The following is a 13063-nucleotide window of genomic DNA, read 5'->3' as shown; positions in this document are numbered from 1 at the left end:
ACCACGGAGGCATTCATTCACTACATTCATGACCACAATGTTGCATCTGTTACAAATGTTGACATTGCTTTTAAGGATTAAGTTTTCAACTAGCAGTTTGCAGCAATCAACAGTGATGGTGGCCACTCACAACTAATGAGGTCTAACTCATAAAGTAATTGGTTTTCATATTTGAGAATTCTATACATCCTATTCCATTTCTAAAACCAAACTTTCATTTCAGTACAGAGTATGTTCTCAGTGACTTCTTATTTCATTATTCAGTATACTTCAGTATACCTCCACTGTTTTTAAAAATCAAATTTTAGCCTAATTTTGTATTTTCACAATGCCAATCAGTTCTTGATTATGATGATCACATCTTGATTACGTTAATAGTTCCTCTATTTCTGTAAAATGTGCACAGTAAATGTATCAAGACTCCCTTGGACTAGTTTACTCTAGTTTACTGTAATTCACCAAACAATAAGCTAGGAGTAAGAAATCAATTTAAGCCATGAAGTTCTGAATAAGGAGCGAAACTTTTAAAAAGCTGCAAAAAGAAACTAACTTCAGCATCATTTATTAAAAAATAAGTGTGTAACTCAGGACACATTTAGCACTTCTGATTTATATCCCTAAAAAATCCTGTAGACTGCCATGAAAAAGACGGTGATCCATATGCAAGATTCAGGTACCAAGCAGTAGAACAGAAGAAGGCATATCCAAACATCTCAAAGGCAGCAGTTCCAAAACCAGAGAGCAGAGGTGAACCTCAAGATGCAAAAGGGAATCAAAACATGAGCAAGCTAAAAAAAAAAAACCCCAGAAAACACCATTGGTGAGTGTCCCAGTGACTCACCAGTGATTTAGTGATTAAGGCACATTACCACCAGACATGTATAATGAATATGTATAAATATAATGACACTTCACATAGCACATTTTATGTCATGAAAGTCAGACCAGTTTGAATTGATTAACATGTGTAGCGATTTTCAGTATCAGCAACATAGTGTTTAGGTCTTTTTTTATCTGAAATATTTTAGCGATATGCACTTAGTGTATTGTGTATGTAACACCACTGTGGATGCTGTTCCTGTAAGGTGGTCTACCATAATTTGTGTCTTTGCTGTTATTTCTTCATTTTGTTGACCAATGCATGACATATTTTAACAGAATACATTAGGTACAAACAAGTATTTTATCCATAGATTCCATGCCTCTAGAAATGCAGCAGGTTATATAGATAGTGTGGCCAGGTGTAGGAGGAGAGAATCACACAAACCAGACAGCTCTAAAAATTAATGTGGGGCTTTTATTTCCTGACTGCTCCCAACAGGAAACAGCTTTCATTTTGTTTGATTTGGATACTTAAAAAAACTAACAACGATAAAACTAGCAAGTACTTCAGAAGAAAAGAAAGACAACAGTAGTGGACTGTTCCTATACATTTAAACATTGAATAGACATCACTCATTTCACATTAAAAATACAGTAAACAGTACACACAAATTACGGACAGCCTGTTTAGTTTAACAGAAGGACACACACTGCAGTCTTATCTCCCCTAATCAGACAAAGATACATCTATATCAATATAACTCATTTTTACATTGGTGCTACTGAACAACGTCTCTGTCCGTTACACGTGCTGGGTGACGTCATGCGTGTGTCATGCGTCATGCATGCACGAGGAACTGTCATACTACCTCTCACGACAGCGCCACCTACTGGACACTTAAAATAACATGCGAGGCAAAGAAGACTGATGGCCACTTCACATGGAAGTAATAACTTTATTATTCACCTGCTACATTAGTATGGATTTTGTAGCAGGCCGTGGATAGATATATATTCTCAAATCTGAAAATATCTTGAATGTGTATTCCACAGCCTTGAAAAAAATCTGATTTGGGTCAAATTAAGGTAAAATCGTCAAGTTGGTGATGTGAATGTTGATTATGTAACGCCCACAACTCGATTGAGCTTTTAAAATGTTATTAATTGTTCAAGGCTTTGTGAAACCAAAATCTGTAAAAATGTGTACAATTGTCTTTCCAAACTATTTAACAATCACTTATTAGGCCCGTGTCTCTCTTTCGTTGGTTAATATACACAGAATGTTTTTAATGCAGCCTACAGAACAACAGTAGCAAACACAAAAAGACACCACAAGTGTTTTACATTCCCCCAGACCATTTTGCTTTGCCATATACACTACAGACCTAATACATGTACTGCCTCTTTCAAATACAAATATCTTGTTTGCTACGATTGTGAATGTTAGAGTATGGCGAGGCGATCTCTTGTGTGGAGACTGAAGTAGCGCTTATGGCCCGTTGCAGCGTGTTGGATGGGGCGGCGTCAACTGTAACTGACAAGAAAAGTATTAAATGATGTGGCAGGTGGGCGGGACTTCCGCTCTTGCGCACTTCCGGTTCTGTGTGGGTGTTGTGTGTGAGGAGACGCTGCGGTCCAGAAGTTCGTGGTTGGTCTGGTGAAGTATTGGAGCGGCGGAACAGGCGGTGAGACCCCGATAATACTCCGCACCACATGCATATACACACATATATATATACGTATATTCTAATGTAAGGAGGAAATGGCGTGCGTTTGTAAGGGCAGGGTAACCGACAGGTGCGGCCTACTTTACGAGGCCTGTCAGCCGCTCCGGGGTGAAGGCGGCCGGTCCGGCACGCAGAGCCCGACACGTCGTGCAGTCCCGCCGGGACACGGCCCGCTGTGGCCTCGCTACACGCTCCGATATGAAGGCCAGCTAAACCAATATGACCATGAACGTGTAATGATGCGCTGTTGGACCGCAGCTACGCTAGTAGTGAAACTGTAACCCGAATAAAGAGGCGGGTGGTGGCGGCGGCTGGAGGCGGCTGGACCCGCCGCTGTGGGCTTCGGGTGGACCGGCGGCTCATTTTGACAGTTTCACCAACAGTTTGCAATATCAGTTATCTACCTCGTGTGGTTACACTGTGCCAGAATATACTAATTATGTTTTGGTGCAAATAACGGCTTATTATATCATATCTGCGCTGTATTATGATTGGCACACGAAAGTTCGAGTTAATGGACCTACATATATATGGGTTAGGTTTTAACGACCCAGATAATTAGCTGGTTATCGTACGTATCAGTACAAATATGACCTTGGCTTAATTGCGATAGTTAAAAGATGTTTTTCTCCCCAAAAAAGGCTTAAAATTGTGCAGCACTGATCAGATTCACACACACACACACGTGAGACTCCATGAGGTTTAGTATTTTAGTAATGCTCCATGACTAATTTCAAATTAATAAACTGTGCTAGGATACGCACAGCCCGTACCGGCATTATCTACATTCAGGCCCTAGATTGAGTTCCTTGAAAATCTGACGTTTATGCAGATAGCAGTAAATAACTTTGTTCTCATCTTCATAGACCTAACAAAGGTTTTGTTATGGTCAAAGTGAGGTGTTAAAAATACACGCTGAACATATCCCAGTCTTAATGACTGATGGCTGTTATGTTCTTTCCACAGGTAATATCAGAAGGCGACTCATCTTTTATTTATTTTCGTTTAGTTTATTTAACTCACTTTACTTTAAACCCAAAACCTACCTTAGCCTTCCCTACCTCCCCCTCCCCCTTTTCACTCAGCGTGTATTTTTATTGCCTTATTTTGTTATTATCTACAGAGTCGGGATCTGTGACGGCTCTTCATGGCAGTCAGAAGGGGACACATTAGATACTTAACAGTGAGTAGAATCTGTATCTTATAGGGAAAAAAATCTGGTTCATTACTGTATTTCACTTTTGACTGTAATCAGTCATTAGGCCACCAAGATTCTTGGTCTACCATGGGAGTCATGATCTAGCTGTCAGACTGTACACCTGTAGTACAAGGTGTATTTAACTGGATTTCAAGATGCCCACAGAAAAAAAAACATGTAATATAGAATGTAATACATTTCCATATTATGATGTTTCAGTAGACTTATGTATATTTTGATTTAGCATTTGGGAGCAAACACAAATTTAAAATGAGCTTTATACTGTGTGACCTGAGGAGTTCTCAGACGTCTTTCATCTTTGCCCCCCCAATGTATAATAGTAAGACAGGCTGGCATAATTCCAACATGTAATACTAGGACAGGCTGTGATGATTCACATTTGTATCAGTGCTGAAAGTTGTGTGTGAACACTTTTGAAGGACACAGTAAGACCTTCTAACATCAGTTGGGCACTAGAATGCTTATGTTGACCATGGAGATCAGTACTTCTCAGACGTGTGAGGCTGTTCATGCACCACATTGGTGCACTGCAGCTACCATTTGTTACTTTATCTCCATAAAAGATGTTTAGAGTATCTGAAAGACAGAGTCAGCATGTGCATATTACTAGCAGATTAAATTCAGTGGACTTTGGGCAGAGTACTTGAGTTGGAATTGTATTTTTACTTTATGTAACATTTAACATCTAAAGACACTGTGTGTTAATTTGATTGGAAACCAAACTGCTGCCAAACTGGTACACCGACACACTTGTCTAGACACACTTGTCTATTTATTACGCTACACTGGAGAGTAGGTCACATTTTCTAAGCTTCATGTGCATGTATCAGAGACTGAAAATCTGTTAAAATCCTGAGGGGAAAAATGTTTTTGTAGTTAATTATTGAGTTTGTTAGTGTGATGTGCAATAAAATGTGGCCTTTCGTACCTACTAAGTCCTCAAACACTATAAAACTTTACCTTTTGTGCACCAGTACTTGGCAAGGGCCAATATAGGTATTTGCATATATGCAAAAATTGCTTTCATGCCAGTTCTGTTTAAATTGCCTTCCAGCCCACAGGTTGTAAGAAAGAAAATACTAGTACTCATTTCTACTCAATGTAGAAAATACTGATCTCCAAAAAAAGTAGCAAATTAGTTTCTAAATGTTCAGTTTCTCAAGTGAATAAAATTGATCTTATTATTGTTCCTTTAAAGGGGTTGAAGTGCTCATATCACAGAGTTCAATTTATGTTTGTGTTGGAAGCAGGAACAATTAGCGATGGGCCGATCCAGTGTTTTTCAGTTCCGATCCGATAACTGCCTATATAGATACAAATACCGATATAATGGATCTTTAGTTCAGGGGTTCTCAACTGGTCTTAGCCGGGGACCCACATTTTATACAGTACAAATGTTATAACATTAAAAGGGTAAACAATTTGTGGTTACCATGGCAACCAGATTGGTTTGCGTGCTGGGCTCCAGACAAAAAAATTACTCAAGGAGCCAGTAGGTCCTAAAAGGAAAAAATCAGACACCAATAACTTTTTCTAGGTGCCACAATAATATACAAACTAATAAGCATTGCAACACTCACATCAGATCAGCTGTTATTTAGGATCTCTGCCATCCAACATGACTGATGTCTTTCTCTTCCTTGTAACTGTGGTTAAGTTGGTTTCATGTTCGCATATTCAGAATTAGACATGTTATTTAAAATTTTTAAATGTACTACTGTCACAAATGACCTTAACATAGACGAAAGTGGCGGTCGTAAAGGCCCCAGAGCACTGCGCACTCTGTTTTTCTGCAACAATTTCAATAGTTTTTAAATGATCCTTCATAAGGTAAAACAAGTTGTGTACATATTAAGTGCACATTTTGTCAAATATTTTCATCATTTTTTATATTTTTTAAATGTCCATCATAAGAGCATAAAACAAGTTATAGAACATTAAGTGCATCCTAATCAACAACCTTGTTTTGTGGACTTATGATGGACTGTCTAAAAGCTATTGAAATATTTGACAAAAACTGACCACCACAAATTGGTGCAAGGTATAGGTTAAATATCCATATTTTAGTTGTAGGTTGTTATTTAGGATGTACTTAATGTAAAACAACTTCTGTGATTGTCTTAGATGGACCGTTTAAAAGCTATTGAAATTATTGGGAAAAAAAATGGAGTGCGCAATGCTCTGGGGCCTTTATGACCGCCACTTGCGTCCGTGTTATTGGAATTACAAGAAGCTTGTATTTGTTAATGTAACACGAGAACTGTTCAGTCAGACAGCTAATTGACGTGAAATGAAATAGTTACAGTTTAAAGCATTTTCGAGTACTTTAGCCTAAATTCCAGCACTTTTCAAACCTGGAACACAATGCAACATTAACATTTGTCAAGTAAATGTTCTTTCCCCTGATTTTGAGGGGTATTTCTTTAGAAGAGTAGCTTCTTTAGAAGAGTAGCTCTTAGAAGAGTAGCTTATAAATTCTTTTTACAAGCTGTCCACGACCCACCCAGAATGTGTCTGCGACCCACTTTTGGGTCGCAACCCACCAGTTGAGAATCACTTTTAGTTCATTATCTCGGACATTTTTCAGCCAGTTGCAGACTGAAGCTGCTGGGGATTGAAAGTAAACTGTTGAATCTGGATCACTGGTGCGTTTTGTGTTAACACTACGGTGCGTTTATTGTCCAGCTCAAGCTACGGACTGGAAAATAAATCGGCCGCATTCGCCTGATATCCGATACGTTAAATTACATCAATATCGGCCGCAATACCAATATTGTATCGGATCGGTCCCTGAATTTGTCTTGAGAGGGCTGAATTGTGAATGAGAGGATTCTTAGTATGCAGAGTTTCCTGGTATACAGTCTGGTATAAGGGGCAGTCATGGCCTGGTGGTAGGGAACTGGTCTTGTGACCGGAGGGTCGTGGGTTCGATTCCCAGACTTGAGGCCATGACTGAGGTGCCCTTGAGCAAGGTACCTAACCCCAACTGCTCCCCGGGCACCGGGCTAGGGCCGCTCTGGGCACGTGTGATCCACAGCCCCCTAGTAATCACTAGAGTGTGTGTGCGTTCTAACTGCACAGATGGGTTAAAAGCGGAGGACAAATTTCGATTGCGGTGTAAAAATCACAATTGACAAAATATGGCACATTTACATTTTACATTTACATATAGTTTGTGAAGGAACGGCAGGGTCCTGGGTCTCTGAGACTTGATGTTGATGTGTGTGGGGAGCAGAGGATAGCCAATTTGGTTCGGTTCCATGTAAGAGCTGCTGTAGCTGAAAAAGTTCCTGTTGAACTGGTCGTGTTTTCCTTCATGTTGATGATTGGGTGAGGGAGTGAATGTGTTGCTTACACGTATAGAAGAAATGATGCGCTATGGGAGGATGGCCAGTTGATGGAGGCAGTGTGATGCACTGGGCAGCTTGAGTCCTGTCACCAGGGGTGCAATTACTTACTTTCTGAGGTGTATGCAAACATGCTATCGGCGCCCCCCAAACGAAAGTTGTTGACGGGGGGGGTGGCGAACATAAGATGGACACAAATTCAGTATTATATCTCAACGATTTGGCGCCCCCTCTAGTGCAGCGCCCCTATGCGTCGCATACGCTGCATGTCCCCTTTTTGCGCCACTGCCCGTCACTCATGTAACTGTTACAAGCTATGTACACCCCTTCATGGCAACAGTATTTCAAATGCCAGTGGCCCCTTTCAGTTAGGGCTGCCACAAACGATTATTTTAATAGTCGACTAATCACCGATTAATTTTTACGATTAGTCGACTAGTCAGATTGTACGTTAATTGAATATAAAACATACACTATAATGCAACTGCTATTATATAACCATCATTAGATTTCAGCTATAACTAAAAATAAAAACAATTAATATCATAGTTCATTAAACCTTTAATGAAATATGCAGCTTGTTGCAACAAACAATTATTAAAATAAGGATAAGGCACTGCCTTAAAAAACACAAAAATAAATAGGCCTACATTAATAAAGAATTTTTTTTTAGGTTTTTCTTTCTTTCATTAGTCTCTGGCATCAAACTTCGTTACATTTAAATCAAATTAGGTAGGGACCTGAAACTAAGGAGTTATTCACAAAAATAAAGTTTTGGTCTCACTGACGTTACAGAAAATACACGAATGCGTGCTAAGGCTAATGAAACAAATAGCCATCACTAATGTTAACTTTTACAGCTACAGCGATAAGCAGGGTTGCCAACTCTCACGCATTGAGAGTGAGACACATGCATTTGACCGTCTTCACACGCTCTCACACCCGATTTCTCACGCCAAAAAAAAATCTAGTTTATTTACCTCTGATCCACATCTATGATTCAATGAGTTACTAGTTCACTCTGGCGACAACCACTGGCAATCGATCGCGATATAATACTTAATTTGTGTCCATTTTAACCCCCCCCAAAGATCAAATCTCACTCCAAGTGAGATTTAACAGGTTTCTATGGGATTTGGATCTGAAGAAAGTGAAGTCTGCTTCATTTGAGGTGTCCCAGTCACCAGCAGCCATTCCCCAATGATGCGAACACAATGAGCTGGAGCATTGTCCTCCATGAAGATGAAACTAGGCCTGTGTTGTTCATGCAGAGGCACATTGACTGGGTTAATGATGTTATTCTAGTAGTATGGTCTTGTCACAAAGTGTAGGGCAGTTCTGTATTGACTAGACACACCTGCCCACACTAACCACCACCACCAACAGTGGCTGATACATTGTGCTCGCCTTGACATCTCCAATATTGTTGATGGCCATCATTTGTGCCTAGTATGTATCGACTTTCATCAATGAACAGCACCGAGACCCACTGGGCCCTCGTCCAGTGTAAATGCTCCTTGGCCATACAAGACAGTGACCTCTGTGCCTGGTGGTGTGGTCAGGTACCCCTGCAGGTTGTCTGGCATTTTGCCATTAAGCTTTTTGCTGGAGGACAGCAAGTTGTTGGTTGTATTGAACAGTTGGATGTTCCGGACATATGTATTCAAAGATTGGAGAAGTTCACACTAAGTTCACCTGTAAAGGTTAGAGTGCATTTTAGGTTCATCATGAAGTTTCATCTGGAAGCCAGATAACCTTCTGTGAGGTGTGTGTGAATCTAAATGTACTTAAATTCAAGTTTTATTAATATTCAACAATGCTTCATAATAGTATTACATGAGCAAAGAATTGCCACATGACACATCCACTGTGTGGATGAAAATATCTGAATTGTCAATAAGCAGCAAGTTCACCTGTGAAACATGTTGCTAAATAAAGTACCTAAACTATATCAAATAATGTTCAAGATTTGAATGTTATGTCTTTGATGTAGCCTAATGATGTAACCTGCAAACATAATTCAGCCCGTTAAATGTACTCTTTTTAACACTCAAACCTATGTCTAAAAGTGAACTGAAACTGGTTTGTAACTGATTTTATTTATGTATATGTTATGCTTTTCTTAGAGAAGACCAGTTCTGAATTTTGACAAATTCTAAAACACATTTTCTGTAGAAAAGAAAATAAATCTAATACAGCAGTGTTTCCAAATACAGCAGGTTAGTGTTTGTACTCACTGTATTTTGCTCATAGATGATGCAGGGACGTGATTCCTAAGTCCACTTTCATTTTTAACTTTCTTTAACAGGAAGTCTACGACATGTCGAACGGTTACGAAGATCACATGGCGGACGAGCCAAAAGATTCCAAAACGAACCTGATTGTGAACTACTTGCCTCAGAATATGACCCAAGACGAGCTGCGCAGTCTTTTCTGCAGCATTGGGGAAGTGGAGTCTGCTAAACTTATTCGCGACAAAGTCGCTGGTATGTATCTGGTATCATCAAACAATGGAGAACAAATGCAGTTGAGCTATTGGTTCATTGGAAACATTTATTACAACAGCCCAGTTGGCCTTTCTTCATTTTTGAAGGATTAGAACTTTAAATCTTTTGTTTTGGTGAAAGCTTGTGTGATGCATTTAAGGTGGATTTTGCTGATGTTGACAGGGTATAATCTTGGACTCATTCTTCCTAGCAGTGGGAGTTCTCCACTGAAAGACCTTTTTAGTCTAGGACTAGGCCTCAAATTCTTCCAGAAAAATCCTGTGACACTGTAGTTAGTTCTGTGAATAAAGAAAGACTAAGGAATACACTTTATCTCAAATTGATATTTATTTGTACATCACATTTAAACAAACGTCTGTTAGATTGTTTGTTTCATTTAAGAGTGAATTTTAGCTATTTAATGTTTTTTCCTAGGATGCCCCTCCACTACATTGTGGACAGTTCGTTCTTGGCTAGAATTCATTTTCACCCATGTTTGTTTAACCTTTTGACATTCAAATGTTTTTTTGTTTGTTTTTAATTTTTTTCATTTGTATTTGGAACATTGCAACGTTTTTTTGTTTTATTTTATTGTTTTCCTTTTTTTTCTAGGCCACAGTTTAGGGTACGGATTTGTTAACTATCTTAACCCTAGTGATGCAGAAAGAGCAATCAGTACTCTCAATGGCCTGAGGCTACAGTCTAAAACTATCAAGGTAACGTGACTGAAGGTGTTCCTGTGTACAGTGTAATTGTCTCTGCTGATAGATGAATCAAGGTAGTCAAGTTATGTACGATCTGAAGTGCTCTAAAATTGAATATTTAGTTTATATATTGTGGCCTTTTAAGGATATTTGCTTTAACTACAGTTATTTTACTTTTGTTTACACTAGGCCTTAGGGTGATATTCACCCCCCCTGTTCCCCCAAACCACTTATATTTCATTAAGACCAAAGTTTTTCCCCTGGGTCCCCTGGTTATTGGCTAAAACCTGAGGGCCAGAGGATCAGTATTTTTTATTTCTTTGATGGCAAAAACAGATTGGTTTAATTTTAACTTCTTTGTGTGTTTCATGATTTATTAATAAATAACTGACTTGTAATTTTTATAATCACCTATTTTACAGTTAAGGTAATAGCAAGCCTTCATATTCTCTATATTGTGAAATCTTTATTAGTATATCTATAAATACTGTTTTCATCTATGACCAGATACAGGCTACAAGTTTTCCAAATTTCACTACCTTTTATTTGCTAAGCTTTTCATTCCTTTTTATCTGTTCTAAAAGATTGTACCTCTCCTGCCATATTCTTACCTTCAGGTTTCCTATGCCAGACCCAGCTCCGACTCCATAAAAGATGCGAACCTCTACATTAGTGGACTTCCTAAGACCATGACGCAAAAGGATGTGGAAGATATGTTTGCACGTTATGGCCGGATAATCAACTCCCGAGTACTTGTTGATCAGGCTTCAGGTGATCAGAAATGTGATGTGTTCTTCCTTGATGCTGTATATGGGGTGCATCATTGCTTGTGAAGTGCAGTGATTTAACGCGAGTTCTCTTTCCCCTCAGGTCTGTCTCGAGGTGTCTCCTTCATTCGATTTGACAAGCGGTCCGAAGCAGAGGATGCGATCAAGGACCTAAATGGACACAAGCCTCCAGGAGCAGCAGAGCCCATCACTGTTAAATTTGCAGCCAACCCTAACCAGGCTAGGAACACACAGATCATCTCCCAAATCTACCACGCACAATCACGGCGCTTTGGGGGCCCTGTCCACCACCAGGCGCAGAGGTTCAGGTACAGAAGACTTGAGCGGGAGGGGTTCACTTTCCAGTACTAAAGATGCTTGGGTTTGTGTTGTGGGTGTAGCTGTGCCATTTTAGTTTTGATTTCTTTTTCTATATTTGAAAACTGCTTTAAGATTGTGGATTGTATTTATTTGTTTATGAATTCTTCCTGTTCTACTGAAAATGTGTCATGTGTCCCATGAGCAAATGCTCAATCTTGGCTTGATGAGGTTTTAACTGGCTGATGCTGCCTTCTCTAGGTTCTCCCCCATGGGTGTAGACCACATGAGTGGCATCTCTGGAGTAAATGTGCCTGGAAATTCCACGTCGGGCTGGTGCATCTTCATCTACAATCTGAGCCAGGATGCGGATGAGGGAATCCTGTGGCAGATGTTCGGGCCCTTTGGAGCTGTAACCAACGTCAAAGTCATCCGTGACTTCAACACCAACAAATGCAAAGGGTTCGGGTTCGTAACAATGACAAACTATGAGGAAGCAGCCATGGCTATCGCCAGCCTCAATGGCTACCGCCTTGGGGACAAAATTCTACAGGTCTCCTTTAAAACAAGCAAAACACACAAGTAGAGAACTTAGATTAGTACACAACGGAATGGGAAAGATCTTGAGTTTTGTACAATAACAGTTGTTGCAGTTTGAAAAAAACTATTTTTTTAGTGTAATCCACTTAAAGCAAAGGTTCACTTTCCACAGTCTCTCTTGCATTCTGTTGGATACATTTTTTATTGCAAACTGGGATGCTGCAAATGCTTAAGATATTTTGGGGATCTCAAAATATATTAACGAATTCTACATCTGATGAGACAGTTAATAATGTGATGCATTATGTCTCTGGGTGCCATATGCATGGTGAGACAGCTCACCTGCAGGGCACTGGCTTTAACACTCATTTTTGTTTGCTCACATCTGGTAGTTTTTACGCAGTATTTCAATATTTAAGATGCCTTATATCCTCTCCCTCCCCACGCTGTGCTTCTTGTTCGAATGCTGCAGTGCTCAGTGGTCGTGTAAGACTGGACTGCAGCTCCCTCAGTCCTTCCCCTGGGCTCTCCAGTGCTAGGGGCTGCACTTTGAAACAGTGGTCTCTGGGAACCTGGGGCTCTGGCTAATGTGGCGAAGAAACCAGTGTGTATAAAAAGTTTATATTCAATGAGGGGAATATCTTTTATATTCTGTAATTTGAATGGGACCCTCTGAAAAGACAAAGAAGGACCAAAGAAATGGAGAGTTGAATTCCCCTAGCAGGAGGCCATGAGTCACCATGAGACCCCCCCCCCCCCCCCCCCAGTGCCCTAAAAATGTATTAAGCTTTATTTTGTCCTCATTAGCAGGTACTAACTATGTTTTAAATTTTCTGCATTTTTTTTTCTTTAACATTTTTTCTTCTGTCTTGTTTTTCTTTAGGGGAAAACATGTATCTGTTTTTAGTTTTCTGTGTAATGTAGGGTGGTTAGGTAAAAGTGGCAGTAGTATTTTCTTCAGTACTAATCCATATGCTTCCAAAGGTTGCCTGGTGACTTTTTTTTTTTGCTGTTTTTTCCTCCTTTTGTTTTTGTTTCCTTTGTTTCAGTTGTTTGACATGACATTTATGATCATTAAATTTTATTTTGTTTTGCTGAAATTTGTTTTGTTTCATTTTTTTCTTAACTAGTTT

At 39.6% G+C, this 13063-nt stretch overlaps 1 protein-coding gene across 3 annotated transcripts; it reads left to right on the top strand.

Annotated features, from left to right (window-relative positions):
- Nucleotides 1–2409: 2409 nt before the first annotated feature.
- elavl1a (ELAV like RNA binding protein 1a) lies at nt 2410–13030 on the top strand. Of its 3 annotated transcripts, XM_076984780.1 has the most exons (7): nt 2410–2507; nt 3673–3732; nt 9424–9601; nt 10214–10317; nt 10923–11076; nt 11176–11401; nt 11652–13030. In XM_076984780.1, the coding sequence occupies exons 2-7, from the start codon at nt 3697–3699 to the stop codon at nt 11974–11976; spliced, it is 1023 nt and encodes a 340-aa protein (XP_076840895.1). In that variant the 5' UTR covers nt 2410–2507; nt 3673–3696; the 3' UTR covers nt 11977–13030. The 3 variants fall into 3 exon arrangements, with proteins under 3 accessions (XP_076840895.1, XP_076840896.1, XP_076840897.1); XM_076984781.1 differs by lacking the exon at nt 3673–3732 and having other exon boundaries at nt 2420–2507; XM_076984782.1 differs by lacking the exons at nt 2410–2507; nt 3673–3732; nt 10214–10317 and having other exon boundaries at nt 9463–9601.
- The last annotated feature ends 33 nt before the right edge of the window (nt 13031–13063 follow it).

The sequence above is a fragment of the Brachyhypopomus gauderio genome, unplaced genomic scaffold (assembly GCF_052324685.1).
Source record: "Brachyhypopomus gauderio isolate BG-103 unplaced genomic scaffold, BGAUD_0.2 sc34, whole genome shotgun sequence".
NCBI lineage: Eukaryota > Metazoa > Chordata > Actinopteri > Gymnotiformes > Hypopomidae > Brachyhypopomus > Brachyhypopomus gauderio.
This window is presented reverse-complemented; position numbering and strand designations above follow the sequence as displayed.

Bases quoted from the DNA above. Each gene is read 5' to 3' on its own strand.
- elavl1a (XM_076984780.1), top strand. From the start codon at position 3,697: ATGGCAGTCAGAAGGGGACACATTAGATACTTAACA. The intron at 3,733-9,423 runs GTGAGTAGAATC...TTTCTTTAACAG, and splicing joins GACACATTAGATACTTAACA to GAAGTCTACGACATGTCGAA. The intron at 9,602-10,213 runs GTATGTATCTGG...TTTTTTTTCTAG, and splicing joins TATTCGCGACAAAGTCGCTG to GCCACAGTTTAGGGTACGGA.